Raw genomic sequence first — 26040 nt, 5'->3', positions numbered from 1 at the left:
CCGGATATACGGATATTTTAATCCGAATATTCCCAGTACTGTTGGGGTGTCGAAAATAATACGCAATACCAACTCCACTTCGAAACGAGTTTGATTTCTCTCGATTCGAGTTACTCGAAGCGAAATGCGCAATATCACCCCAGTTTTATGCTGTTATTATCGCATTACCTAATACACTATAGTCGCTTTTTAAGCGGGGGGTAAAAAAAAGCGTAAATTTGGTTGTTTAGCTATTCACGGATTTCCGATTTTTATATATCAACTGAAAGAGTGTAATTTTCTGAGCAAAACGTGATTTATTAAAACTTCATATCACTGTCCTTCGATTTTTAAATGAAGAATAAAAATTCGCTCTAAATCGCGACAATGACAGTTTGTATATGGGCGAACTGTCATTGTAGCGATTCGAGCATATTTCGAGCAGTTTTAAATTTCGATTTCAAAAGCGAAGGACAACGATAGCATTTTTTTAAATCACGTTTTACTTGGAAAATTCAGATCTTGCAGATGATACAAAAATCTGATATAGCTCAACAACCCAATTCCGGAATCCGCTTAAAAAACCGCGTGAATTCCGGAATCCGCGTAAAAAAACGCGTAAATTCCGGAATCCGCGTGAAAAACCGCGTAAATTCCGGAATCCGCGTAAAAACAGAAAGTATTGAATCACAAATCAAATCAAATCATTCAATAATCAGTCAACTTCCTAACCTGACTGTAACGCACGACACACTGGACAGTATCAATACACTGCTTTCTGAATTGAAGACGGAAATTAAAAAAGTAAATATTAACACAAACAATGCGTCGGCAAAAACCATAATAAATTTAGTACAAATTTTCGCAAGTAAGGACGCCCTCTTCTGAGGCAGAACCATTATATTTAAACATAAGTAATAACTTGACTAACACTTCTTCGCTTCCTCGACAGAATGCGACTGAAATTCTTATCTATTGTCAGAATTTCAATCGCATGAAAAGCCCAAGCAAAATGAAAGAAATTCAACAAAATCTATTGTCGTCATCTTTTAAAATCATTTTAGGAACTGAAAGTAGCTGGGACGAAAGCGTAAGAAGCGAAGAAGTATTTGGAAACAATTACAATGTATTCCGGCACGATCGGAATTTGTCTACCAGTCAAAAAAAGTCAGGCGGTGGAGTCCTCATTGCCATTAATGTAGACTTTACTTCTGAAGAAATAATATCCGACAAATATAAAGAATTTGAACACGTATGGGCCAAAGCATTTATTGCTGGCGAAGAACATATCTTCTGTTCTGTGTACTTTCCACCGGAACATGCTCATAAAGACTTCTGTGTAGATGCATCATTGACTCCCATCTGGAAAAATGAAGCATTCCACACAGCAATTGAATATTCAATAGTAATGAATAACACTTCGTACCCCAGCGACTGCGAGTACGAGGATGTACCGGAATACCACAAAACTGACTTCGAACAAGTCAAACGTAGACTTCGCATAATAAATTGGCGTAGTATAATTTGTAAAGAAGGAAATGTCAACGAAGAAGTATCAAAATTTTATGAAATAATTAATCAAATTAATCAAATCTGACATTCGTAATTATCGTGGAATTGCCATTATTTCATGCATTCCAAAATTATTTGAATCAATAATTAATGAAAAAATCTTTCAACAAGTAAAACACCAAATTACAACTCAACAGCACGGCTTTTACAAAGGCCGATCAACTACCACAAATCTTTTGGAATTCATAACTTTCACTCTGACTGTAATGGACAACGGTAACCACGTAGAAGCTCTTTATACGGACTTTAGCAAGGCATTTGACAGAATCGACATACCATTATTACTCTTCAAGCTCGAAAAATACGGAACTGAAACAAAATTTTTGGAATGGCTGCAGTCATACTTAACAAAACGAACACAAATAGTCCGCTTTCAAAATTCCTTTTCAAACCCAATAGAAGTAACTTCTGGGGTTCCTCAAGGTTCCCACCTGGGCCCTCTTCTTTTTATATTATACGTAAATGACATTTCCTTTCTTCTTAAGTCAATACATGTGCTTGTATATGCTGATGACATGAAGCTCTTTATAGAAATAACCAATGCAGAAGACTTCGAAATATTCCAGAATGAAATTAATGTATTCTACACTTGGTGCAACAAAAGCCTATTACAACTCAACATTAAAAAATGTAATTCAATAGCCTTTAGCAGAAAAACAGTAACACCACCAACAAACATTTTCTTAGGAAACCAACCAGTAGAAAAATGCAAAATCGTTAGGGACCTAGGCGTAATCTTAGACTCCAAACTCACATTCATAGAACATTATAATACAATTATCAACAAAACAAATAGTATGCTGGGCTTTATAAAACGCTTCGGCCACAATTTTCAAGACCCATATACAATCAAACTATTATATATTACATACGTCCGACCAATTCTGGAATATTGTAGCATTGTATGGAATCCCTATATTGCCACACATGAAGAACGCATTGAATCTGTCCAAAAACAATTTCTTTTGTACGCGCTTCGTAAGCTAAATTGGACATCATTTCCCTTACCATCATATGAAGCACGCTGCATGCTTATAGACATACAAGCACTTAAAGAACGCCGCGATCTTTCAATGCTTTATTTTATCAATGACATTATTTCTCAACGCGTGCAATCTACTCAATTATTATCACAACTAAATTTTTATGCACCCAGTCGTCAATTAAGAAATCGTAAAATATTTTCGGAAAATTCTCACAGAACAAACTACTCAAAAAATGGCCCAATAAATCGCATGATGCGTCACTATAACCAGCACTGCGAAAATATCGACATCACCATGGGCAGAAATCAAATAAAAAAACGACTAACTACTGGAAATAATGTATAGAATATAAGAAAGCATTGTATTATTATAACTGTAGTCTACATTTGCTTGACGAAATAAATAAATAAAAAAAAAAAAAAAAAAAAAAGCCGCGTAAAAAAACTCGCGTTAAAAAAACCGCGACCTTAGTGAATGTTTCCTTGAAATCGAACAACGTTCAAACAAACACACTTAGTTTCTTTTACCGAACTCAGCAAACTTTTTACTGAGTTTTCAACAGCTGAGCCATCAGTAATCTGTTCGGTAATTCATTTGCTTGACGAGTGTTCGGTATTTTTTCACTGCTGAAACGTCAAATAAAAAAGATAGCTCAGCAAATATTTACAAAACGTTCATCAAAAGTTGCTGCATGAGTCGGCGTTTACGAAGCTGATGATTCGTCACAAATTTACAAGTGTTCCGCAAAATGCAACGTAAGCTTTTTCCCGGTTATAATAATATAGATAAATATGTGAATGTAACTATTCCTATATCTGCTATTGCAACCGATGATTAATTTTATACAGGTATTTCGGATTGTTCAGACCTGGGAGGGAGAAACGAATACTACACTCAAAACCGAAAACACGCACATGCGTCGTTTTCTGATAGCGTGTAACTATCTTCTTGCTGTAACGCATGCATGACTCAAACGAAGTTTTTAGTAACATCAGGAATACTGAATGTGCAGATTTCACAGACCAACTTTTCGAGTCTGTGTTTTTTTTTCAATTTGCCGTTGTATAAGTTTTTTCTGAGTTTTGAGTTCGACCGTGATGAAGAGTGTTAGAAATTGTAACCAAAGCCTTAAATCACGAGAGGCGCAAGTTTAATAATCGAAGTACGCTAGCCTGATTACTACTTAAAGCTTATGAAATTTATTATTTTACGTAAAAACAAACCAAAATATTTTGTAAAACGACAATGAATACAAAAACTGTTTGTGATGAATATTTTTTCGAGCAACGCGATACCTTTCAGTTATAACAATACTCATCGCAAAAAAATGTTTTTTTCTCCTTGGTTCAAATTGACAGTCAATGACAGCTCGTTCTGGTTCATTTTGACACTCACACAGCTTCGTATCCGTTTCTTCCTCCCAGGTTCAGACCATTATACTGATGTTTCATTCCTTTCTTCTTAAGTCAATACATGTGCTTGTATATGCTGATGACATGAAGCTCTTTATAGAAATAACCAATGCAGAAGACTTCGAAATATTCCAGAATGAAATTAATGTATTCTACACTTGGTGCAACAAAAGCCTATTACAACTCAACATTAAAAAATGTTATTCAATAGCCTTTAGCAGAAAAACAGTAACACCACCAACAAACATTTTCTTAGGAAACCAACCAGTAGAAAAATGCAAAATCGTTAGGGACCTAGGCGTAATCTTAGACTCCAAACTCACATTCATAGAACATTATAATACAATTATCAACAAAGCAAATAGTATGCTGGGCTTTATAAAACGCTTCGGCCACAATTTTCAAGACCCATATACAATCAAACTATTATATATTACATACGTCCGACCAATTCTGGAATATTGTAGCATTGTATGGAATCCCTATATTGCCACACATGAAGAACGCATTGAATCTGTCCAAAAACAATTTCTTTTGTACGCGCTTCGTAAGCTAAATTGGACATCATTTCCCTTACCATCATATGAAGCACGCTGCATGCTTATAGACATACAAGCACTTAAAGAACGCCGCGATCTTTCAATGCTTTATTTTATCAATGACATTATTTCTCAACGCGTGCAATCTACTCAATTATTATCACAACTAAATTTTTATGCACCCAGTCGTCAATTAAGAAATCGTAAAATATTTTCGGAAAATTCTCACAGAACAAACTACTCAAAAAATGGCCCAATAAATCGCATGATGCGTCACTATAACCAGCACTGCGAAAATATCGACATCACCATGGGCAGAAATCAAATAAAAAAACGACTAACTACTGGAAATAATGTATAGAATATAAGAAAGCATTGTATTATTATAACTGTAGTCTACATTTGCTTGACGAAATAAATAAATAAAAAAAAAAAAAAAAAAAAAAAGCCGCGTAAAAAAACTCGCGTTAAAAAAACCGCGACCTTAGTGAATGTTTCCTTGAAATCGAACAACGTTCAAACAAACACACTTAGTTTCTTTTACCGAACTCAGCAAACTTTTTACTGAGTTTTCAACAGCTGAGCCATCAGTAATCTGTTCGGTAATTCATTTGCTTGACGAGTGTTCGGTATTTTTTCACTGCTGAAACGTCAAATAAAAAAGATAGCTCAGCAAATATTTACAAAACGTTCATCAAAAGTTGCTGCATGAGTCGGCGTTTACGAAGCTGATGATTCGTCACAAATTTACAAGTGTTCCGCAAAATGCAACGTAAGCTTTTTCCCGGTTATAATAATATAGATAAATATGTGAATGTAACTATTCCTATATCTGCTATTGCAACCGATGATTAATTTTATACAGGTATTTCGGATTGTTCAGACCTGGGAGGGAGAAACGAATACTACACTCAAAACCGAAAACACGCACATGCGTCGTTTTCTGATAGCGTGTAACTATCTTCTTGCTGTAACGCATGCATGACTCAAACGAAGTTTTTAGTAACATCAGGAATACTGAATGTGCAGATTTCACAGACCAACTTTTCGAGTCTGTGTTTTTTTTTCAATTTGCCGTTGTATAAGTTTTTTCTGAGTTTTGAGTTCGACCGTGATGAAGAGTGTTAGAAATTGTAACCAAAGCCTTAAATCACGAGAGGCGCAAGTTTAATAATCGAAGTACGCTAGCCTGATTACTACTTAAAGCTTATGAAATTTATTATTTTACGTAAAAACAAACCAAAATATTTTGTAAAACGACAATGAATACAAAAACTGTTTGTGATGAATATTTTTTCGAGCAACGCGATACCTTTCAGTTATAACAATACTCATCGCAAAAAAATGTTTTTTTCTCCTTGGTTCAAATTGACAGTCAATGACAGCTCGTTCTGGTTCATTTTGACACTCACACAGCTTCGTATCCGTTTCTTCCTCCCAGGTTCAGACCATTATACTGATGTTTCATTCACATTCGACTAAAACAAGATACGTTTTATATCAAGGCGAATATAAACTTTTTATTAAAGACTTTATGTAAATTAATCTACTGTGGTGGTAAATTTGAAAGCACGATACCGGTTTTAGAGTTTTTTTGTCCAAATGGCTCGTAGAACACTTTAAATAACACAGCCATCAAACTTTTCTGAAAATCTCAATATGGCAGACTTCTGATGTGCGATTCTGTTATGACAGATGCAGAAAAATTACCGAACAGTATAGTAAAAAAAAACAAAAGTTCAGTAAAACAATTAAAGATTTTTCAGCAACATCTGGATAAGTACTGATAGATCGTTAAATATTTACTGAACTATAAAAAAGTGCAAAAAATATTCTAGTTTACTGAAGAGGTCAGCAATGTTTTTTACTGAACTCGTCAAGTGAATTTTATTGAAGTATTTCGGCAAAAAAGTTAACCGACATCAGTAATTTTTCAGGAAATTACATAATGATCAGTAAAATTTCAAGTTTACTGAACGCGGCCGTAATAAAAATTACCGAACAATCAAGGCGGAAATAAGTGTGAACAAACAAATTCGAAAGCAGATTATTTTCAGTGTGATAATTTCTTTTACCTGAGAAGCAACCACCTCTGGCAGCTCTGTAGTGTTTTTGCGTCAGTGAATCCGTCACCAAGTTTGGCTCTTTTTTGATGTAGTAAACAAACTATTTATTTCGTTCCACAGTTGGCTAAAATTTGTGAGTTATTTATAGAATAAATATTCAATAGTGCTTGAAAATGCCGGTGGACATCAACCGGCTTACGGACGGTTGGCTGGAGCTTGAAAGTGACCCTGGTTTGTTCACTCTGCTGCTGGAGGATTTCGGTGTAAAAAGTGTTCAAGTAGAGGAGATTTACGATCTGCAGAAAAATATTGAAGGGCCAGTGTACGGATTTATTTTTCTTTTTCGCTGGATCGAAGAACGACGCGTCCGTCGGAAAATCGTCGAAACAACGGAAATCTATGTCAAAGATGAGGAAGCAGTAAACAATATTTTCTTTGCACAGCAAGTAGTTCCTAACAGTTGTGCTACCCATGCTCTGCTTTCCGTACTGCTAAATTGTTCCGATATTGATTTGGGCACGACACTGAGTAGACTAAAAGTGCATACTAAAGGTATGTGCCCGGAAAACAAAGGCTGGGCCATCGGAAACACACCGGAATTAGCGTGTGCTCACAATTCTCATGCTATGCCTCAAGCCAGAAGAAGGATGGATCGAAACTCCGGAGTGAGCACTGGAAGGTAGTTTATACAGAAAACCATTGCTTTTGAGATATGTTTTCTAATCTGTTTTTTTTTTTTTTGCAATAGATTCACTGGTGAAGCATTCCATTTTGTCAGCTTTGTTCCTATAAACGGACATCTTTTTGAATTAGATGGGCTGAAGCCTTTCCCAATGGACCACGGGCCCTGGGGAGAAAAAGAAGTTTGGACGGACAAGTTTCGCCGTGTAATGTCTGAACGATTGGGAATCTCAACAGGCGAGCAAGATATCCGATTTAATCTAATGGCCGTTGTGCCGGATCGAAGAATTGCTATCACTCATAAGCTGAAAATGCTTCGCACCAATCAGACAATTGTTTCTGCTGCATTAGAGAAACTGCTTAAAAGTAAACAACCCGAGGGTAAATCGCAAGCAGAGCTGAAGGAAACAGTCGACAATATAAAGAAAGAAGAGAATTCGCCCGTTAAACTAAGTTCGGAGTACTCCCAGTTGCTAGATATGAACGAGAAGGAGGAATCTGCAGTCCCCATGTCCAAAGAGTTGGAGTCGCTAGTTTCACTAAATAGTTCATCTGATTCCGTTGAAATAATAGGCGAAACAGAAATAAAACAGGAGAACCCTCCCCCATCGCCACCACCTTCTTTCATCGGTGCTGGTACATTCTCTCCGAAGGATCTACTGTCACTGCTCAAAAATCTTGAATCAGAAATAAATATTACTGAGCAGCATTTGTGCGATGAAAACGAGAAACGAGCCATGTTTAAAGTAGACGACTGCCGTCGAACACACAACTATGATGAGTTCATATGCACCTTCCTGTCGATGCTTGCTCACCAGGGAAAACTAGGCGAGCTCGTGTCGCAACACCTAATCACAAGCCGAAAGCCCAGTATGGGCGGTGTTCAAAACAGTGGATCTCGAGGCGTGGTTAGAAGCTACAACAAGAAAAATGCCACCAATGGTTCTTCGCCCAAAACGCCGAACTCCAAGCGACGCCGTGGCCGGACCAAGTATCGCAAGAGGAAGTAACGAACCAGCCCTGAAAACTCCTATAAGACTGGAGAGCCTTTCGTTGCTGCGGCGGAGGGGGAAAGGGCATTTGAAGAAGGTATTTTATTTATTTCTATCTTCCTAACTAAATAATTCGAAATTTCAATAAAAAATAGGCTCTTACTGAAAAGATTGTACACTAAGGGTAGTGATTTTTCACATTTTCGGTTAACTATCGATTGAATTGGTAATTTTTAGAGCAGCTCAAGAATTGATCAACTACGAGTGCCACAAATGGTTTTTTTAAATAGTTTGAGCTCACATCTCAAATACGTATTATATTAGAAGACTCACCATCGATTGATGAACTTCAAGACTGCGTACGTTTAAGTTAGAAGCATGAGTCTCAGAAATATGGCTAGGACCATGTAACTTCCGCCTTTTCCGAAGAATTTGAAATTAGTTCAAGTCCACCAAGTAGATGACGTGACAGAATTAGGAATTTTTCGGATGATAAACATTAAGCCACGAAAATTGTCGGAACGTTGGTGAATTACAGCGATCTGGGTGAGGCGAATAATGATATTTTCTTTCCAATGGCGATCGCAGGAAAAAAGGAACAAATAAATATTAAACGGATTTCCAAACGTTTAATGATTTATTGTTCAATCTGTTTCGGCTTCAGCTCAATTTGAAAGCCTACAAAATTTCGATACAATTTTTATTTATTGGGTTTTAACTCGTATATCACTATCTAAACACTACTCACTACTAATGTTTGTTTATTGTTGCTTTATGCTCCAAACTATTCAGTGGTTGTTGGAGCTTTTGTCGCCGCTATAAGTAGCAGACTACTAATCATGAACGTTTTAATTCAGTACAATATAATTGTTCGCTTTTTAGGCTATGTCTGTTTAGTGGCTCGTATTACGATCACATGTGATTTTTTTCGTAGCTCGTTAGGTAGAGAAGATGTAAAAGTTTGGAACGCTGACTAGAGCGCGTTTTATTTATGCTGTTTGAAATCGTTTCGCCCCAACAGTTTAAAAGGGTTGTAATAGTTGCTAATTAAAGATTTTCTTTGAAAGCTATAAAAAATAATCATTGCACGGAAGTTTGTGGTGTTGAATCTTGATTTCTACAACGATTAACACCAACAACCTATTTTTTGTTGTTTACAACTTACAGTTGTTATCGAAACAAAGGCAGAACAGAACTAACTGATTGATGCGGCTTCAAAAATGTGTGCGTTTTTGCTCTTAGCTTAGTCAATAATCACTAGAAAAAAGCTCAGCGATTGATGGAGAGTGTTGATACACTATAAACTAGGAGTTTGCTATTACCAAAAATATATTTTCTGGTATTATTGCTACAGTTTCCAAACTTAGTGCCTACCAGAACTACACATAACTAAGGAGACAAACGAAATCTACAGACTAAAGAAAAACAAACTTGTGTTGATCGATGATTATTAGTTGCGCACAGAAAGTGCGTAGGGGTAAACCAGCAGCAAATGTAGGTATTTTTACTGCCGAATGTGATGATGTGAGCTGTTATTTCAGCTGGAAGGACTAACAGTTTTCTGCTGCTCAGTGTTTGCTTCCTCTACTGTACTGCTCTTCTCTGGCTTTGCAGTAACAGGAAGCTCATGCTTGTCGTGCTCCTCAAACGGAATTCCGGCAGCAGTCTTCGCCATTGTCTCGGTCAGCATACGATCAACCTCCTCTTGGTTTGCTTGTACCACAGCCGGCTCCGAGGTACCGTCTTCTTTTTGACGTTTTTCGATTTCGTTCTTTAAATTGGCAATTTCTTTGGAACTAGAAGAAACCCCAATTGTTTTTGTTATTATGTTAAAAAATGCCTATTGCACCAACCTGATTTGTACAAAAATAATACCGTTGATTGCATTCAGCATGTCCAACACTGAGCCCATCGATGGCGGCTGAATATGAATCGGTGGCAGACCACTTGTTAACTTCCCGTTCGAGTAGATATCGTTCATCTTTTTCTGTAATACCACTGCTTGTTGGGTTAGATGACGCAAACATTCGGAGGACTCCTGCGTTTTATCGTGCGTTTCACCAAGCTAAATTTGTTGTATGCATAAAATCATTTTAGATATATTTTTATAAAAACAAACTCTTCTATACAAACCTGCTGCTTGTAGATAGCATAAGTCTCCTTTTCATTGTTCAGTGCTGACCGGAAGTCACCCATACAACTTTGAGTACGTGCTACCAGGTGATAGCTTACGGCTACCTTAAGAGATTTATCACCGTAATATTTGATGTTCAGCGCCAGAGCATGTTCGAGAAAACGCAGGGAAAGTTCATACTCGCCTACAGCGTGCAGAATTAAACTTATATTGCTCTGCAAAGTACGATGAAATTTATTACTTGTTCACGAAAAAGCGCACAAAACTCAAATAACTTACATCCAACAAAGCGATGTCCGGGTGGTTCTCGCCACACACGATCGTAGCAAGGTATCTTGCACGGTACAGCAGCTTAAGGGCAGTGCTAATTTGACTGTTGGCAAAGCAGTAGAGTGCGAGAGGAGCCTGTAAGAAACAATGGCGGAATGTTGTTAACATTCAAACTTCTCACAAAAAAATGACAGGAAATAAAAAAGATATTGAAGGAATGAGGTATTCTCAGCAAATTTACCGTTTGCATGGATACTCACATATTCAGCAATCGTGTACGGATGATCGATACCATTAACGCGCTCGCTCATAAGCACCGCTCGCTGCTGAATGGCCAGCGCTTCCTGGGGATCACCCATGATGTAGCTCAAACGAGCCAGCATGCGCAAACATTGCGCATTCTCCGGATGCATCGCACCGTAAACGTTATTCAGCAGATTCAGCGCCTCACTTATAAGGTCATAACCATCTTTGAAGTAACCCTGCTGTATCTTGGTCTGGCCGGTAGTGTAGAAGTTGTACGCATCCGAAGCCCGCGGATTGATGTGCTTAACTACCGGGAACACATTGACGATATCATTCTCGCCGAAAGTAGGTTTGTTCTTCATCTCGAAGTTATATTCACGCAGCAAAATCTGAACTCCAGTCTTTAGACAAAATGCACGTAGAAGGCTAATTTTCTGCAGTCGGTAGTGAGCAACCACTGGTTCAACAGAATCATGCGAGTTCGTCGGAAGCAAATCGTAGTCCCAATAGGATTTGAGCTCTTGTTGTATTTGGTTCCACAGCAACTTGGGCGTTAACAGCTGCCACTCGTTATTGTCTTGTGTGCACTGGAATGACGATTTACCGCCTTTCCCTCCGCCCGATCGCTTGTTCTGACGACGCTGTTGTTTATTTGATGAACCAGATTTTGTTACGGAATCTGTATCAGTATGAAACACTGCGGTAGTTGTAGTCAGGAAACAGTTGAGAAAGTGACTAAGGGCCGATGCCATGCTCATCATTTCGGTGTTCTGCATATAGGTGGTAAAAATGTGCTTCGCTGCCCGATTGATCAATTCCGAAACTGCTATAGTGTGAAGATATTCGAGTTGTTTGATTTTAGCCAGTAGATTCGCTACTTTGCCCAGGTAACGTACATTAATACCGCGACTGTGTAAAGTTTCAGTCAATGTTGTTCCGTCCATTGGAGCAGCCGTATGATCCAAGCAGTCATGCACAAAACTGGGAATTTGATGCTTGACCAAAAATTCAGCAGCATCCTTTACCAACTGTTTCTGTTTCTTTAACGAATTGGCAGCATTGGAATCGTCCACATGCTTAATACCAGGTGAGTACACATCCGGATTAAAGCGGATGTCGAACTCATACTCTTTGAGCGAACCAACCGCTTCGCAAGCACGTTTAACCACTTCCTTGCTCTCGTTTTTCTCATCACTAGATAGAAGCGATTCCATTAGTTTTTTGGCTTCCTCTGTTTCTACTTTTGGCACTCCCGTAGGTTGTTTTTCTTTCGTTAACTCAGATGTTTCTTCCGATTTAACAGACTCTTCTTTTGAGTCAATATTATTGTTCGATTCCTCTGCCGGCGTTGTACCTTCCTTGGCCGACTCAATTGCTTTGGTGTTTTCAGTTTTTCCATCTTCCTTCGGTTCATGTTTCTGTTGTCGTTTTGTCGTATTAAGCTGTTGCAACTGGAAAGCTGCGTGCTTGATAAATAGCAAATACCGACTCTCCACGAAAGCTTCTAGCAATTCCTGACGCAAACAGCTGAGTTTATGCTTGTGCTCAATGGGAAATCCAAGCGTTTTGCAGTCTGTGCTAAGTTCTTCGTCCAGCTTCAGGAAATTTACATCTGGTGGAAAAGTACGCAACAAATCCAAAATATAATGCCGTCCATCGTTACCAATGATGCCCTTACATTCAACGGAAGAGCATAATTCGATTTGTTCATCCTTATCATTTAAGACACTGTGTGGCAGTATTTTCAGATGCTTTCCAGCGTTGTTCAGCAGCTCTAGATACTTTTCGTGTGACAGTACAGTTTTGCCGAAATCTATCGACCCATAAACAACGGATTGCTCCTGCTCTCGTTCTAGAATTCCCGGAATAATTGATTGCGCTGTAACTCGATATCCTCGATAGTCGATGACGACTGTCCCCAGCGTATACAATCCTTCAACATCGACCGCCGAGTAGACGCGAACTCCGTGCAGATCATTCCTCGGCGCAACAAATGCCGCTGCATCTCCACCGAGTTCCTTGTAGTGATCACGTACATCGAATCCAAGCGAAAAGAAAATATTATTCCAGATGAACATTTGCATTTTGGCGTCTTCCCCGGGATTAATCGCCATCACATTTCCATCAATAACGGCCATCGCCCCACGAGTAGCAGCCGTCACGAAATCACTATGAACCTTGAATATGGCACGTTCACGTAACAACCGTTCAGGTAGTGTTTCCCTTGGTAGCTCCCGCGTTGTTTGCAGTTCTTCATTCCAATCTCTCGTTTGACCGGGAATATGCTCCTCGTAGCCCAGCTTGGACGAAAAAGTGTCTTCTGCCCGGATGGCATCAATCGTGTGCTCCAAGGCCGGCGCTGACCAGGTATAAATCTGATATGGCGTGGCAACTCTTTCGAATGGATGCCGTTGGGTTCTCTTCTTCTGCATTTGAGCGAAGCACCGCCGGAACGTAGGCGAAATTTGCCCTAGAAGGTCGATCAATGAATGGCACAAATAACTAGGATTGTCTGGTCGTGGGTCGAATGTGTCATCCGTGGATTTGTTAATAAAGAATCCACGGGGGCATGCCGAAATATGGAATCTCTTATCTTCCATGGTTACCACGTACAAATACATCAAATCACCATGCAACTTTCTAGGTCCAGGTGGGGGGTTCCAAGCTGACGTCGTCAGTACCTTAAGCGGTTGCGGTCCCTTTTTCCCCACACCAGGTTGCAGGGGAAGTAACGGTCTATCCTTAGCCCCGGGCATAATATGCTCTGGCGGGGTACAGTCCACACTATCCGAACGACCTTTCTTCTTCTCCAAAATATCACCTTGCGTTATCGTGTGCAGGAAAGTCAACGAACTGCAGTCTATTCCGTTGTAAGCATCCGCCGGGTCCATCGATTTGAGTAAATCTCGTACATGACGCACATGGATTCTAGCCTCACGCATCGTGTAGGGTTCTTCTACAACCTTGATGATCGACCCGTCCTTAAGCCCTTCGATGTTCTTCAATTCGGCGAAGTTATCTAATGTGACTCCATCCAGTTGCAACGAAAAACACGTTCTATGACACGTATCCTCTCGATCCATCAGCAACTGATGGATCTCTTGCACCAATTCCATACTAGAAACCTGAATCGAAAGTGACTCAACTCCTGGGGAGAGAATCTGTACCGTAAATCCTTGCTCTTGGATAATTTCCATCACTTCACCGTCAGACTTTTTCTTGTTGCCAGTACTGCTTTTGCCGTTTAGCTCCGTTTCCGAAGTATGTCCGTTCAATCCATTCTCTGCGGCAGCACCGTGGCCATTGACTAGCGGATCCTTGCTCTTTCCATTCACCGTAGGTGGCGGAGTCGATTCCTTATCTTTGTTATTTTTCTGCTTTCTGCCATTGCCTGCGAAGGAGAAAACAAATAGAAAAGCAACATTAGAACAGCATTCTATACGGTTGCTAAAATTGCGCTCGGAAAAAACATGCCACTCATGGTTGTTATGTAAATTCATTCACACTGGTATGCATGAGTCGAACGTTTGCCGGCGGCAGACGACAAACAAAGCATTGAATATTACAAAAATTACCAACACAGCGCACGATTTCCATACCTATAGCATTCGGCGCATAGACGAATTTTCCCCAACAGACATCAGTCTATAAATATCAGAAATACACGATAGATGCAGTTTATGGCAAAGATTGTTGGTCAACTCTAGGGGCGCTGCATAGACATGCGGGCAGAAAAATTGTATAATCTTCTATCTATAGACTTCACTTTACACAGCGTTTGGCGTCTGACGGGTTAGACAGTCGCACACTCGTCATTACACTCCCGTCGTGTCACATGTTTAGTTTGTAGATCAACGGCGTTACGCGAATCGAAATTAAAAACCTTGAACTTCAATTATATGCTTCCGACAGGTCTTCCCGGAATAAAGTCGGTGTGGGTTATTCACTTTTCATAAAGTGCGTAATCTGATTAATTCACTGAAACGCTGTTTTTGTTTTTTTTTTGATGGCCACAAGCATTTAAGTTTTTTTTTAAATTTTTGTAAGGATGGAAATTATTGAATGTAACGAATTAAGTATCTTGAGGTAACTTATGAAGTTCTAGAAAAACTCATGACACAACATAATAGAGGGTTGGTCGCACAAGATACATTCGTAAATAACACATCAATTATCAAGTTTTCGAAGGTAGGAAGTGCATGTTCAGTCACAAATACACAGGTACCAAGTAGCTGCCCGATTGAATATTTAATTTTCTTCCGCGGGAGCGAGTTCAGACATCGGTTAGTGTGCAGTGCAGCTGCCGTTGGGGAAATAAACAGAGGCCGAACGAACACGAATCCACCTTTATCACTAGTCGCGTAATCAAATAGCAACCGGCAGTAGAAAAGGCGAACAGAAGTAGAAAAGTAGGTCGACAAGACATGAAGAGCAATGTTCTCAAAGATGACAGCCTGAAGAGCAATATTATTTGTTCATTACCTCTTAATAGAGCAAACGTAGAAACAATTAGTAAAATATTTAACAACCCAACACCAATTCAAGAAAAAAAACAAAAAAACATTTGAGATAATGTTTCGTCCTTTGTGTTTTAAAACAAATTACAACTGCAGTCCGTTGTACAGTAATCAAATAGTTGCAGAATGTTTTTAATCTTTAAACTGAGGTCTCATTTGCGCTCTTCTGATTAATCTTACAGCTAGTGCAAAATTAACTCGAATCGTATACCGCTGTTTAAATTGAAGTACACAACGCTTTCATGGCATGCGGACAAACATAGAAAATTAATACGATCACAAAAATATAATTGCTGACCGTCTGAACAAACGCTGCAGCTTTTTCGTAGATAGAATTATGTATTTTAGATATGTTTAAAAAGATTTATTTTTTCTGTACGGAGGATGTGTCCCGTGCAAAAACGCGCGTGTTTAGAAAAACCGTGTAATTTCGAGAAACCGTGCAAAAAAGGCTTGTTAAACAATCCGTGTAAAAAAGACCGTGTACAAAAAGAATCCGGTGTATATGAATATTCACGAATGACCGAAATCACAATCGGCTGAATCACGAAAGGTCGAATAGTCGTATCTCGAAAAATCGAAACGTACCAACCAAATGGAGTAAAAAAGGTGTTTTATGTTATGCTGGATTTATACAATGAAAAAAATTGAGATTACTAGTTGTTAACAAAGAACCGAATCCGCAGTCTGAGTTGACCACCGACTTGTTGTCGGAAGCGGCGGCCTCTTACAAGTAAGCTACTGATCCGAGTGTGCTACATTCATATTATAGAGCCAACTATGAAATCTCAGTGAAAAAAGTATTCGATTGGATATGAAGCCCGCAATGGTTGAAAATAGTTCCCCGACCAAAACGTTGTCTATGGACAAGGTGTAGAAAACTGATTTCTAGACTTGGAAAAAATTTCGTAAAACGTAGATTTTATGTCATTGCGAAACTTCTCAAATTTGTCGCAAGACGGAGTAAAAATTATTATTCAATTTTTTTTGGTAGAACCAATTTTTGTACAATTCTGAAATTTATATTTTTCACGAAAACATACACTTTGATTGCAAGTATTGAAGAAATTCGTCCTCGAAAGTCATACTGTACACATCACTCTGTCCTTCGCCGTAAGTTCGTAAAGAGTACTTGCCGCAGTGCAAAGATCTGGCCTATGGTGACGCGGATCCTCAATTGGTCACTGTCAGCGGCTTTGTTGTTTTTTCAAGGCTTGGGGCCGGGAACCTGTTGTCATTCGCACGTACCACGATTGATTGCCGTACCACCTTCGTCTGCAGTAAAATCGCCGTTAAGATGCTCATCTCAATTTGCATCATTTTTTGTTGGCGTCTGACGTAGAACTACGTCTTACGGCAACATATACAAATTTAAAAACCGAAAACGTCGAGAGCATCACGAAAATTATCCACTATTTAAAACTCAATCAGTTTCCAATCGATTTCCTCCTTTTAAAATGTTAGTGATTTTTACAATTGCATGATGTTACAAGGTGCGCTCTTATTATTGCAACAAGAAAACAGAGAACCGTTAACCATGTTTTTGGCAAGTAATATAACAAATTTTGAAAAACAATCAATTCATTGAGTAAAAACTATGAAAAAACAACAACTCATGCAGTGTGTCCTCCTTTAGCTCTGATGTCCCTTAAGCTGGAAGTACAAAGTCTGCAGAACAAATAGTTAATAGCATGAAAATTTAGTGCTCATTCGATGCTCATTTAATGCCATATCGCCGAATTTAATGCTCCATCATTTCTTTGAAAAATGCTTTTGTTTGCTAGCTTAAGAAAATAGCTAGCAGACAATATTTGAAAATAGCATTTTTAGTCACAAAACAGTTCTGTAACGATCAAAAACATTTAATGCTCATTAAATGCTCTTGAAAAAACCTGATTTTCATGATAATTTTATTTATTTTGTATAATTTTTTCAAAAATATGATAATATATGAATAGCTTTAATTTTTACAAACATTTTCCTTTGAAAACAATTAAAATCCTTTTGATACGATTAGATACCAATTAGATGCTTCCATATACGAGCAGTTTTAATAACTTAGGTGCATTGTTCATTAAATATATTTTTTTCAAAAATATTGTTCTGCTATCTTAAGAAAAAAGTTAGCAGAACATTGGCCAGAAACATCATTTTCAAGCAACAAGCTGTTGTAGAATGGTCATAATAATTTAATGCTCATTAAATGCTCTTGAAAAATCTGATTTTCATGATAATTTTATTGATTTTGTATAAATTTTTCAAAAATATGATAATATATGAATAGCTTTAATTTTTTACAAACATTTTCCTCTGAAAACAATTTAAATCCTTTTGATACAATTAGATACCAATTAGATACCAATTAGATGCTTCCATATACGAGCAGTTTCAATAACTTAGGTGCAATTTTCATTAAATATATTCTTTTCAAAAATATTGTTCTGCTAGCTTAAGAAAAAAGTTAGCAGAACATTGGCCAGAAACAGCATTTTCAAGCAATAAGCTGTTGTAGAATGGTCATAATAATTTAATGCTCATTAAATGCTCTTGAAAAATCTAATTTTCATGATAATTTTATTGATTTTGTATAAATTTTTCAAAAACATGATAATATATGAATAGCTTTAATTTTTTCAAACATTTCCCTCTGAAAACAATCAGAATCCTTTTGATACGGTTAGATATCGATTAAATGCTTCCATATACGACCAGTTTCAATAACTTAGGTGCATTTTTAATTAAATATATATTTTTTTTTTCAAAAATATTGTTCTGCTAGCTTAAGAAAAAAGTTAGCAGAACATTGGCCAGAAACAGCATAGCTTTAATTTTTACAAACTTTTTTCTCTGAAAACAATCAGAATCCTTTTGATACGATTAGATACCAATTAAATGCTTCCATATGCGAGCAGTTTCAATAACTTAGGTGGTGCATTTTTCATTGAATGATAATTTTATTGATTTTTTCTAAATTTTCGAAAATATGATAAAACATGATTTCCATCCTGTTTTTTGATTTTTAGATCAATTCTTTTGGCCTGAAAAAGTCGGAAAGATCGTTTATTTTTTTATTTGTTTTTTTTTTTCGAACTTAAATAAAAATATTTTTTAGCGTGCAGAACTTTTTTTATGCAATTTCGAGTGATTGTCAGGTATCGTGTACCATTTCCAATGTTGTCTTATCGGCTTTTGAATGGTTGCGTGCGATTATTACATCATCATGCCTCCATATAGTCCATTCCATTCCTGTCCATAATGCAACTGGTGATGCACTAGCAGTAATGAAATGATCGAAGTACAACCAGATCGAACCAAGCTCCAAAAACATGATTTCGAGTCATCGGTGTTCAATGTTCTAGGGATTTTTTGTAATTGGGGCTTATTACAGAAAACGCGGCGAGCGGCGAGTTACTCGCCTGACCAATTTTGATGCAGATGGCTGGATTTTGACAAGTAGCTGGCCTGCGAAACTGTTCGACTCAGCTGTCACCAAACATGTTTCACTCGCATTCTCTAATACAACATTTTGCTCGTCCGTCAGTGACTGGAGGTGAGGCGAGTTGCTCGCCTCGTCATCTGTAATAGGCCCCATAATATCATTATGAACTATTTAAATGATTTCTATTCTTCATGAATGATAGATTATTCATTCTCACGTACACTGGTGTTAATACCTAACTCAATTAAAAAAATGGCGCTTGGTTCAGTGAATTTCACAGCGCCTCAAAAAAGTGTTTTGAAAGCTCGATTCAACAGAGATAGATCCTGCAGCTCCGATTTTTTAGTTGGATCGATCCTGGGACCGCTCAGCTAAATCGATCTTTCCCGCCCAATCCCTTATTTCGTTTCCTTTTCAATAACAATAACTTCTCTGGCTATTTTCTAACAACTGTTGGTCCCTTTTTTCGATTTGTTGGGTACTATTTGGTCACTTGTTTCATCAACTGCTTATGCTTATTAGCGGCGAGTGCTTATTAGCTGAGTCAATTGACGGCCATTACCGTCTTGTTCAGTATTGAACTGATAAGATATACAAATTTTTAACCTATGACATCAAGAACGCCAAGCCGGTCAAGGTTGTCTTGAAAGGTCTCACCAACGATCAAACCGTTAATGAGATCATCATCACCGCTCAACCACCGATCATCAAACTTACCCCAACAGAATTAATTGGCATATCTAATAAAACGAAAATCACGAGGCGAGAAAAGTCAGAGAGCTGGAATTTCTATTGTTAATTATTTAATTCATTTTAACCGCACTTATCTCCCAGATGGTCTCGATGTACGATGCTGGCCTAACAAGCCAGTCGTCGTAAGTTCGAGTCTCGGTTTGGGAGAGACTGTTAGTGTCTGAGGGATCGTAGCGCTAGCCCCGCAATTGTCCTGTACACTAAAACAGTCGGCTGCGAAGTCTGTGTATAGTAAACAGGATGTCAAGTTCCGAATCGGAATGTAGCACCCAGGCTTTGCTTTGCTAATCGCACTGAGGTTAACAATTTGAAATTTTTTGACAAACCACATGCCATCCATAATGTTCAGGTAAAGTGGGAGTTATATAGAAAGTTTGGGAGAGGAGAAAAGCCCAATTGCGAATTTGCCAACGTTGTGGCCATGGTTCCATAATCTGTAACTTGGACCAAAAATGCCTCATTTGTCTCCCTCTTCTCACAAAAAGGATATATGTCTTGTGACAGAGAGTAAAAATTTTCGCTGTGCGAATTGTAACGGCAACCATATGTCAATTTTTTATCAATGCTCAGCCCGCTTAGCAATTGTTAAGGCAAGACAAGGTAAACAAAATTAAATTTTCCAATCAAAACAAAATTCTCCAAGCTGTATCGCCCATTTTTTACTCTTTTGCTTACCCGCTTAAGATATGCACAGGTAACAGGTTCGAACATTATTTCACCTAAGGTAGGTAATTCGAAAATGAACGATAATATGGGAGGTAGACAGAACGCGGCAGAAGGTAAAAATACATTGAAAAAATCCATCAACAATTTTTTTAGTACTAACAGATCAAAGTCTTGTATGTGAATTGATCACACATGCTGATTCTGACAATCTTCCAAACACTTTTTCTGTATCACATGAATCAGTTTTAAACCCTATGAGCTCTGTTTTAATTATCACAAGGCTGATTGGGAAATATATAAAACTCATATTGAGTGTAATTTCAATAATGAGCTGGATTTACAAAACGAGGTGAATATTGATTCCGCTTTGGAAGCAATAAAATGGACAATTATTGATGCCAGGAATTATTCTGTTCCAAAGGCTCACGTGAAATTTGATTCACCAATAATTGACGAAAATCTTCAACTTCTAATTCGTTTGAAAAATGTCCGCAGACGTCAACATCAACGTTCTCGTGACCCTGTTTTCAAAACTATTTGTACAGATTTAATGAAAGAAATTAAACATAGAGTTACTCTTATAAAAATCAAAATTTTGAAACTAAAGTTGAAAAACTGAAACCATATTCAAAACCCTGAGATTGATTGCAGAATTGTCAACTTTCAATTTTCATAATCAAAGTTTTGAAAAATTATCTAACTGATCGAACTCTACAGGTTGTCTACCAGAATTCAAAATCTGATTTCCTGTCAGAGTAGGTGTGCCTCAAGGTTCAATTTTGGGCCCAGTCCTGTACAACATGTTTACTTCAGATCTTCCTGAATCACCTCCACGATGCACAAAGTCATTGTTCTGCGATTACACAAGCATTTCCGTAAAAGGAAACAGTCTTCGTGTCATATGCAGTCGATTGCAGAAAAGTTTAGACATTTTTTCTTCCTGATTGCAAAAGTGGAAAATCTCTCCCAATAAGACTAGGGCTTCTTTCCTCAAGCCAGACAATAATCACGTTGTCAAGATGAATGGGGTTATTTTAATTTGGTCTGACAAGGTTAAGTACTTGTAACTGATTTACGATAGGAAACTTATTTTCAAAGAGCACATTGAGAGTATACAAGCCAAGTGCATCAAATATACGAGATGTTTATATCCTCTCATCAACAGGAATTCTAAACTTTGTTTTAAGAACAAACTTTTGATTTACAAACAAATTTTCAGACCAGAAATGCTTTATGCTGTACCGATCAGGTCAAGTTGCTGTTCAACAAGGAAGAAAACGCTCCAAAGGATTCAGAATAAAATTCTGAAAATGATTTCGAAGCGTCTTCCTTGGTTTGGTACAATCGAATTACATAGTATTACTAGTGTTGAAACATGAAGCTATGTCAAATAAAATTATTAACAATTTTGGACAAATCCTCAATTGCTACGATGAGCTTTCTTTATAGTAAATAAGTTTTGAATTAAGTTAGTTGTAAGTTTATATCCTTTATTTGACAAGTAGGTTTAAATCCCTACGAATGATCAGTCCTAATTGTGAAAGCAAACAAATCTCAATAAATTAAATTACATTTTTTAAGTTTTTGAAACTTCGTATATGGAAGCATTTAATTGGTATCTAATCCTATCAAAAAGATTCTGATTGTTTTCAGAGGAGAATCTTTGTAAAAATTAAAGCTGTTCATATATTATCATATTTTTCAAAAATTTATACAAAACTAATAAAATTATCATGAAAATCAGTTTTTTTCAAGAGCATTTAATGAGCATTAAATTATTATGACCATTCTACAACAGTTTATTGCTTGAAAATGCTGTTTCTGGCCATTGTTCTGCTAACTTTTTTTTAAGCTAGCAGAACAATATTTTTGAAAAAAATATATTTAATGAAAAATGCACCTAATTAATTGAAACTGCTCGTATATGGAAGCATTTAATTGGTATCTAATCGTATCAAAAGGATTCTGATTGTTTTCAGAGGGAAATGTTTGTAAAAATTAAAGCTATTCATAATTATATTTTTGGTAAATTTATACAAAATCAATAAATTAACATGAAAAAAATCATTCGCTTCTCTGCTACCGTTGCGATAGGAAGCATTTGAACACAGCTCCGTTATTCTTTGCTCGCTCGAACAAACAATACCGATTGGTGCGCGCGTGGCTTGTTTTTTTCGGTATAGTGAAGTATACAATAGACGTCCAGCAGTCGAAGCAAATTCTCGCGCCGCCGGGCGGTGGTTACTTCTTGTGGCACAGAAGACTGTGCATTGTCTCCAGACGATACACGTACTACTTGTGTTTTCGGTACCGATACTGGAGTCAAATCAAAAGCCGTTCAGTAGTTGGAGCAAACCCCCCGCGCCGCTGGGCGCCGACTATACCCTAGCGGTGTGGTTACTGTGCGTTGTTTGTAGACGGTCTAATGTCGTTTGTGCTACCAGTGCAGTACTATATCAACCGTTCAGCTGCCGAAGGAAACTTCCCGCACCACCAACCGTTGGTTAGTCCCTGGTGCTGGCTCAGCTGAAGGAGACTGATTGCGATTCCTGCCACCTACTGGATCAACCCAACTATCAGCCAGTGTGGCGCGTAGGTCAAAATTCGAAAAGTCTGGTGAAGTATTCACATTTGTTTTTCCTCTTCTTTTTTCTTTTCGGGTTTCAATTGATTTTTTTCGGTGAGATTTATTAAAACAAAATAACTAAATAGTTTACGTTTCAGCTTACTAATTTTTCAGCCATCCTCAGAAAAACTTCTAGAGAAGTTAGAGGGATCCACACGGTGATGCACACGAAAAAATAGTTTTTCTGAGGATGGCTGAAAAATTAGTAAGCTGAAACGTAACTATTTAGTTATTTTGTTTTAATAAATCTCACCGAAAAAAATCAATTGAAACCCGAAAAGATTAAAGTTACGGTGATTCGAACCCGGAGAACACATTTGTTTTTCTTATTATATATATATATATATATATATATATATATATATATATATATATATATATATATATATATATATATATATATATATATATATATATATATATATATATATATATATATATATATATATATATATATATATATATATATATATATATATATATATATATTTATATATATATATATATAATTTTTCTAATACAATAGTCTTTTTTTTCTATTCAACACATCTTATTTTGGAAAATTGTTTTCACATTTTACAAAAATTATTTGACCCCCCCTATATACACATATTTATATTTTGCGTGCGGTAGAGCTGAACGCTCCCGCAAAAATGGACAGCACCCAGATGGAACTATTCCTGGATGTGGAAACAAATGGGGAAGAGATTGAAATCTCCCCCTGCAGTTCCCCCTACCTACGGGCAAAAGCTTACCCAGATGCCGCTGGCGGTCCTTTCGTAGTTTTTTTCAGGCCAATTTAAAAACCATTGAATATTTTTCAAATCGGCAAGGACCTGGCAAAAGATTTTTCGGACGTCACTGAAATTACGAAAGTGAGACCGAACAAACTGCGAGTTGTCGTGAACAGCTTGAAGCAAGCAAACGCAATTGCTTGCCACGAGCTCTTCACGAGAGAGTATCGCGTGTACATCCCTGCCAAGGATGTAGAAATCGACGGTGTGGTCACCGAAGGGAATCTCACTGTCGAAGACATTTAGCGTTACGGGGTGGGCTGTTTCAAGAACCCCCTGATGCAAAGTGTAAAGGTGCTGGATTGCAAGCAATTGCATTCAGTATCAATCGAAGAAGGGAAGAAGAAATTCTTTCCTTCGGAGTCCTTTCGAGTGACATTTGCCGGATCCGCACTGCCGAACTACATCCGTTTGGACAGGGTTCGTCTACCTGTACGCCTGTTTGTGCCGCGGGTCATGCACTGCCAAAACTGCAAGCAGTTGGGTCATACAGCCACCTACTGCTGCAACAAGGCACGCTGCAGCAAATGCGGAGGGAATCACGTTCAGACCGCTTGCAGTGAGGACACTGAAAAGTGCCTTTATTGCGGTGATCCCCGGCATGACCTTTCGGCGTGTCCCGCGTACAAACAGCGCGAGGAGAAAATAAAGCGTTCCCTCAAGGAACGATCAAAGCGCTCTTTTGCAAAAATGCTTAAGGAGCTGAGCCACCCTCGACAGGAAGCATCTTTTCCTTTTTGTCAACTGATGAGGGTACATCTGACGATCCCGTCGAAGGGTGTTCTTATGCCATGCCAGAAGGATCAAGGAAGAGGAGAATTATTAACTCTCCTAATCTTTCTCGCAAAGGTCGCAAGATAACCCCTAGCGGAATGACCAATAAGCCAACACAAAAAGGAAGCGGTGAAGAAATGCTGAAGCAAATACCTCCCGGTTTTAACTTCAAATCAAACCAGGGGTATCCACCGCTTCCCGGAGCACCAAAAACCCCTCGTGCACCCATTTCTCGATCAGAGAATAAAAAAGAAACAGGGTTTATAAATTTCTCTGATATTGTGGACTCATTATTCAAAACATTCAACATAACAGATCCACTTAAAAACATTCTTCTTGCCCTTCTCCCTACAGTGAAAACATTTTTGAAGCAACAAGCAGCAACTTGGCCCCTCATTTCAGCTATCATATCTTTCGATGACTAATACGGCGAAAGAGGTTAGGAATTTTATCACTGTATTACAGTGGAATTGCAGATACTTCATTCAGATCCCCAAATTCGATCTATTTTCTCATTTGATAAACACATACAATTGTGATGCGTTTGCGCTCTGTGAGACTTTCCTTAATTCAAATGACCAACCCAATTTCCACGATTTTACCATAATTCGTCGAGACCGAAACTCACACGGTGGATGGGTACTTTTAGGGATCAAAAAGTGCTATTCCTTTTTCAGAATCGACCTCCCCTCGCTCTCGAATATTGAAGTCGTTGCCATTCAAACAAATATGAATGGAAAAGACCTTTGCCTTGCTTCGATTTATATTCCTCCATCCATGCGGATTGAACAGAGGCAACTTTCTGATATAGCAGAATTGCTTCCCGCACCTTTTTTGATATTGGGAGATTTTAACTCCCACTGTTTGCAATGGGGGTCGCATTACGACGACGTCCGATCTTCTTTAATCTGTAACTTGATCGACGATTTCAATTAGACACTTTTAAATACTGGGGAAGCGACACGTGTACCTAATCCTCCAACACGTGAAAGCGTGCTTGACCTATCCCTCTGCTCGACATCACTAGCGTTAGATTGCCAGTGGAAAGTAATCTACGATCCCCACGGTAGTGATCATCTCCCAATCGTCGAGTGGGGGCCTAGTGTGGTTGGTAACGTCTCCGCCAACCACGCTCGACGCCTGGGTTCGAATCCCACGTGGCGTGATCCACTCACAACCAACCCAACTGGTCTAGATTCAATCCTAGCCGACACCGGGAGATTTTCTGAGGCGAAAAATCTCTGGGATCACGCCTTCCATCGCATGAGGAAGTAAAGCCGTTGGCGCCGGTCCGTTAATAAACGGGTCGTGAGTTAGGGTCCTGGGTGTGGAGTCGCCTCCCTGGGCGTCGGTGATTGGCCACAACAGTGGCGGAACTAGACCGACGGAAAACAAGCGAGAAAAAAAAATCTCCCAATCGTTATCTCAATTGCTAATGGTTCAACTCCCCCGGACCCAATCAATATTTCATACGACCTTACTCGTAATATTGATTGGAAGTCATATGAGACGATCATTGTGGAATCCATCGAGTCTCACGAGGAACTTCCTCCGGAGGAAGAATATGCGTTCCTTTCTGGCTTGATCATCGACG

The 26040-nt window shown here is 38.3% G+C and overlaps 2 protein-coding genes across 2 annotated transcripts in view; one reads left to right on the top strand and one right to left on the bottom strand.

Annotated features, from left to right (window-relative positions):
* The first annotated feature begins 6609 nt into the window (after positions 1–6609).
* On the top strand, positions 6610–8396 carry LOC129722084 (ubiquitin carboxyl-terminal hydrolase calypso). The gene is made up of 2 exons (XM_055675314.1): positions 6610–7233; positions 7303–8396. Exons 1-2 carry the CDS (start codon positions 6728–6730, stop codon positions 8243–8245), a joined length of 1449 nt encoding a protein of 482 aa, XP_055531289.1. The 5' UTR covers positions 6610–6727; the 3' UTR covers positions 8246–8396.
* A 440-nt stretch (positions 8397–8836) lies between these two features.
* LOC129723424 (clustered mitochondria protein homolog) overlaps positions 8837–26040 on the bottom strand; it is a 32910-nt gene continuing 15706 nt past the window's right edge. The window contains exons 2-6 of the mRNA XM_055677632.1: positions 10892–14268; positions 10641–10766; positions 10361–10576; positions 10081–10292; positions 8837–10023 (exon numbers count right to left, since the gene is read on the bottom strand). Of these exons, the coding sequence (XP_055533607.1) occupies positions 9765–10023; positions 10081–10292; positions 10361–10576; positions 10641–10766; positions 10892–14268 (4190 nt within the window). The 3' untranslated portion in view covers positions 8837–9764. The remainder of the gene's footprint in view (positions 10024–10080; positions 10293–10360; positions 10577–10640; positions 10767–10891; positions 14269–26040) is intronic.

This window comes from Wyeomyia smithii, chromosome 2 (assembly GCF_029784165.1).
Source record: "Wyeomyia smithii strain HCP4-BCI-WySm-NY-G18 chromosome 2, ASM2978416v1, whole genome shotgun sequence".
In the NCBI taxonomy this organism is placed as follows: domain Eukaryota; kingdom Metazoa; phylum Arthropoda; class Insecta; order Diptera; family Culicidae; genus Wyeomyia; species Wyeomyia smithii.
This window is presented reverse-complemented; position numbering and strand designations above follow the sequence as displayed.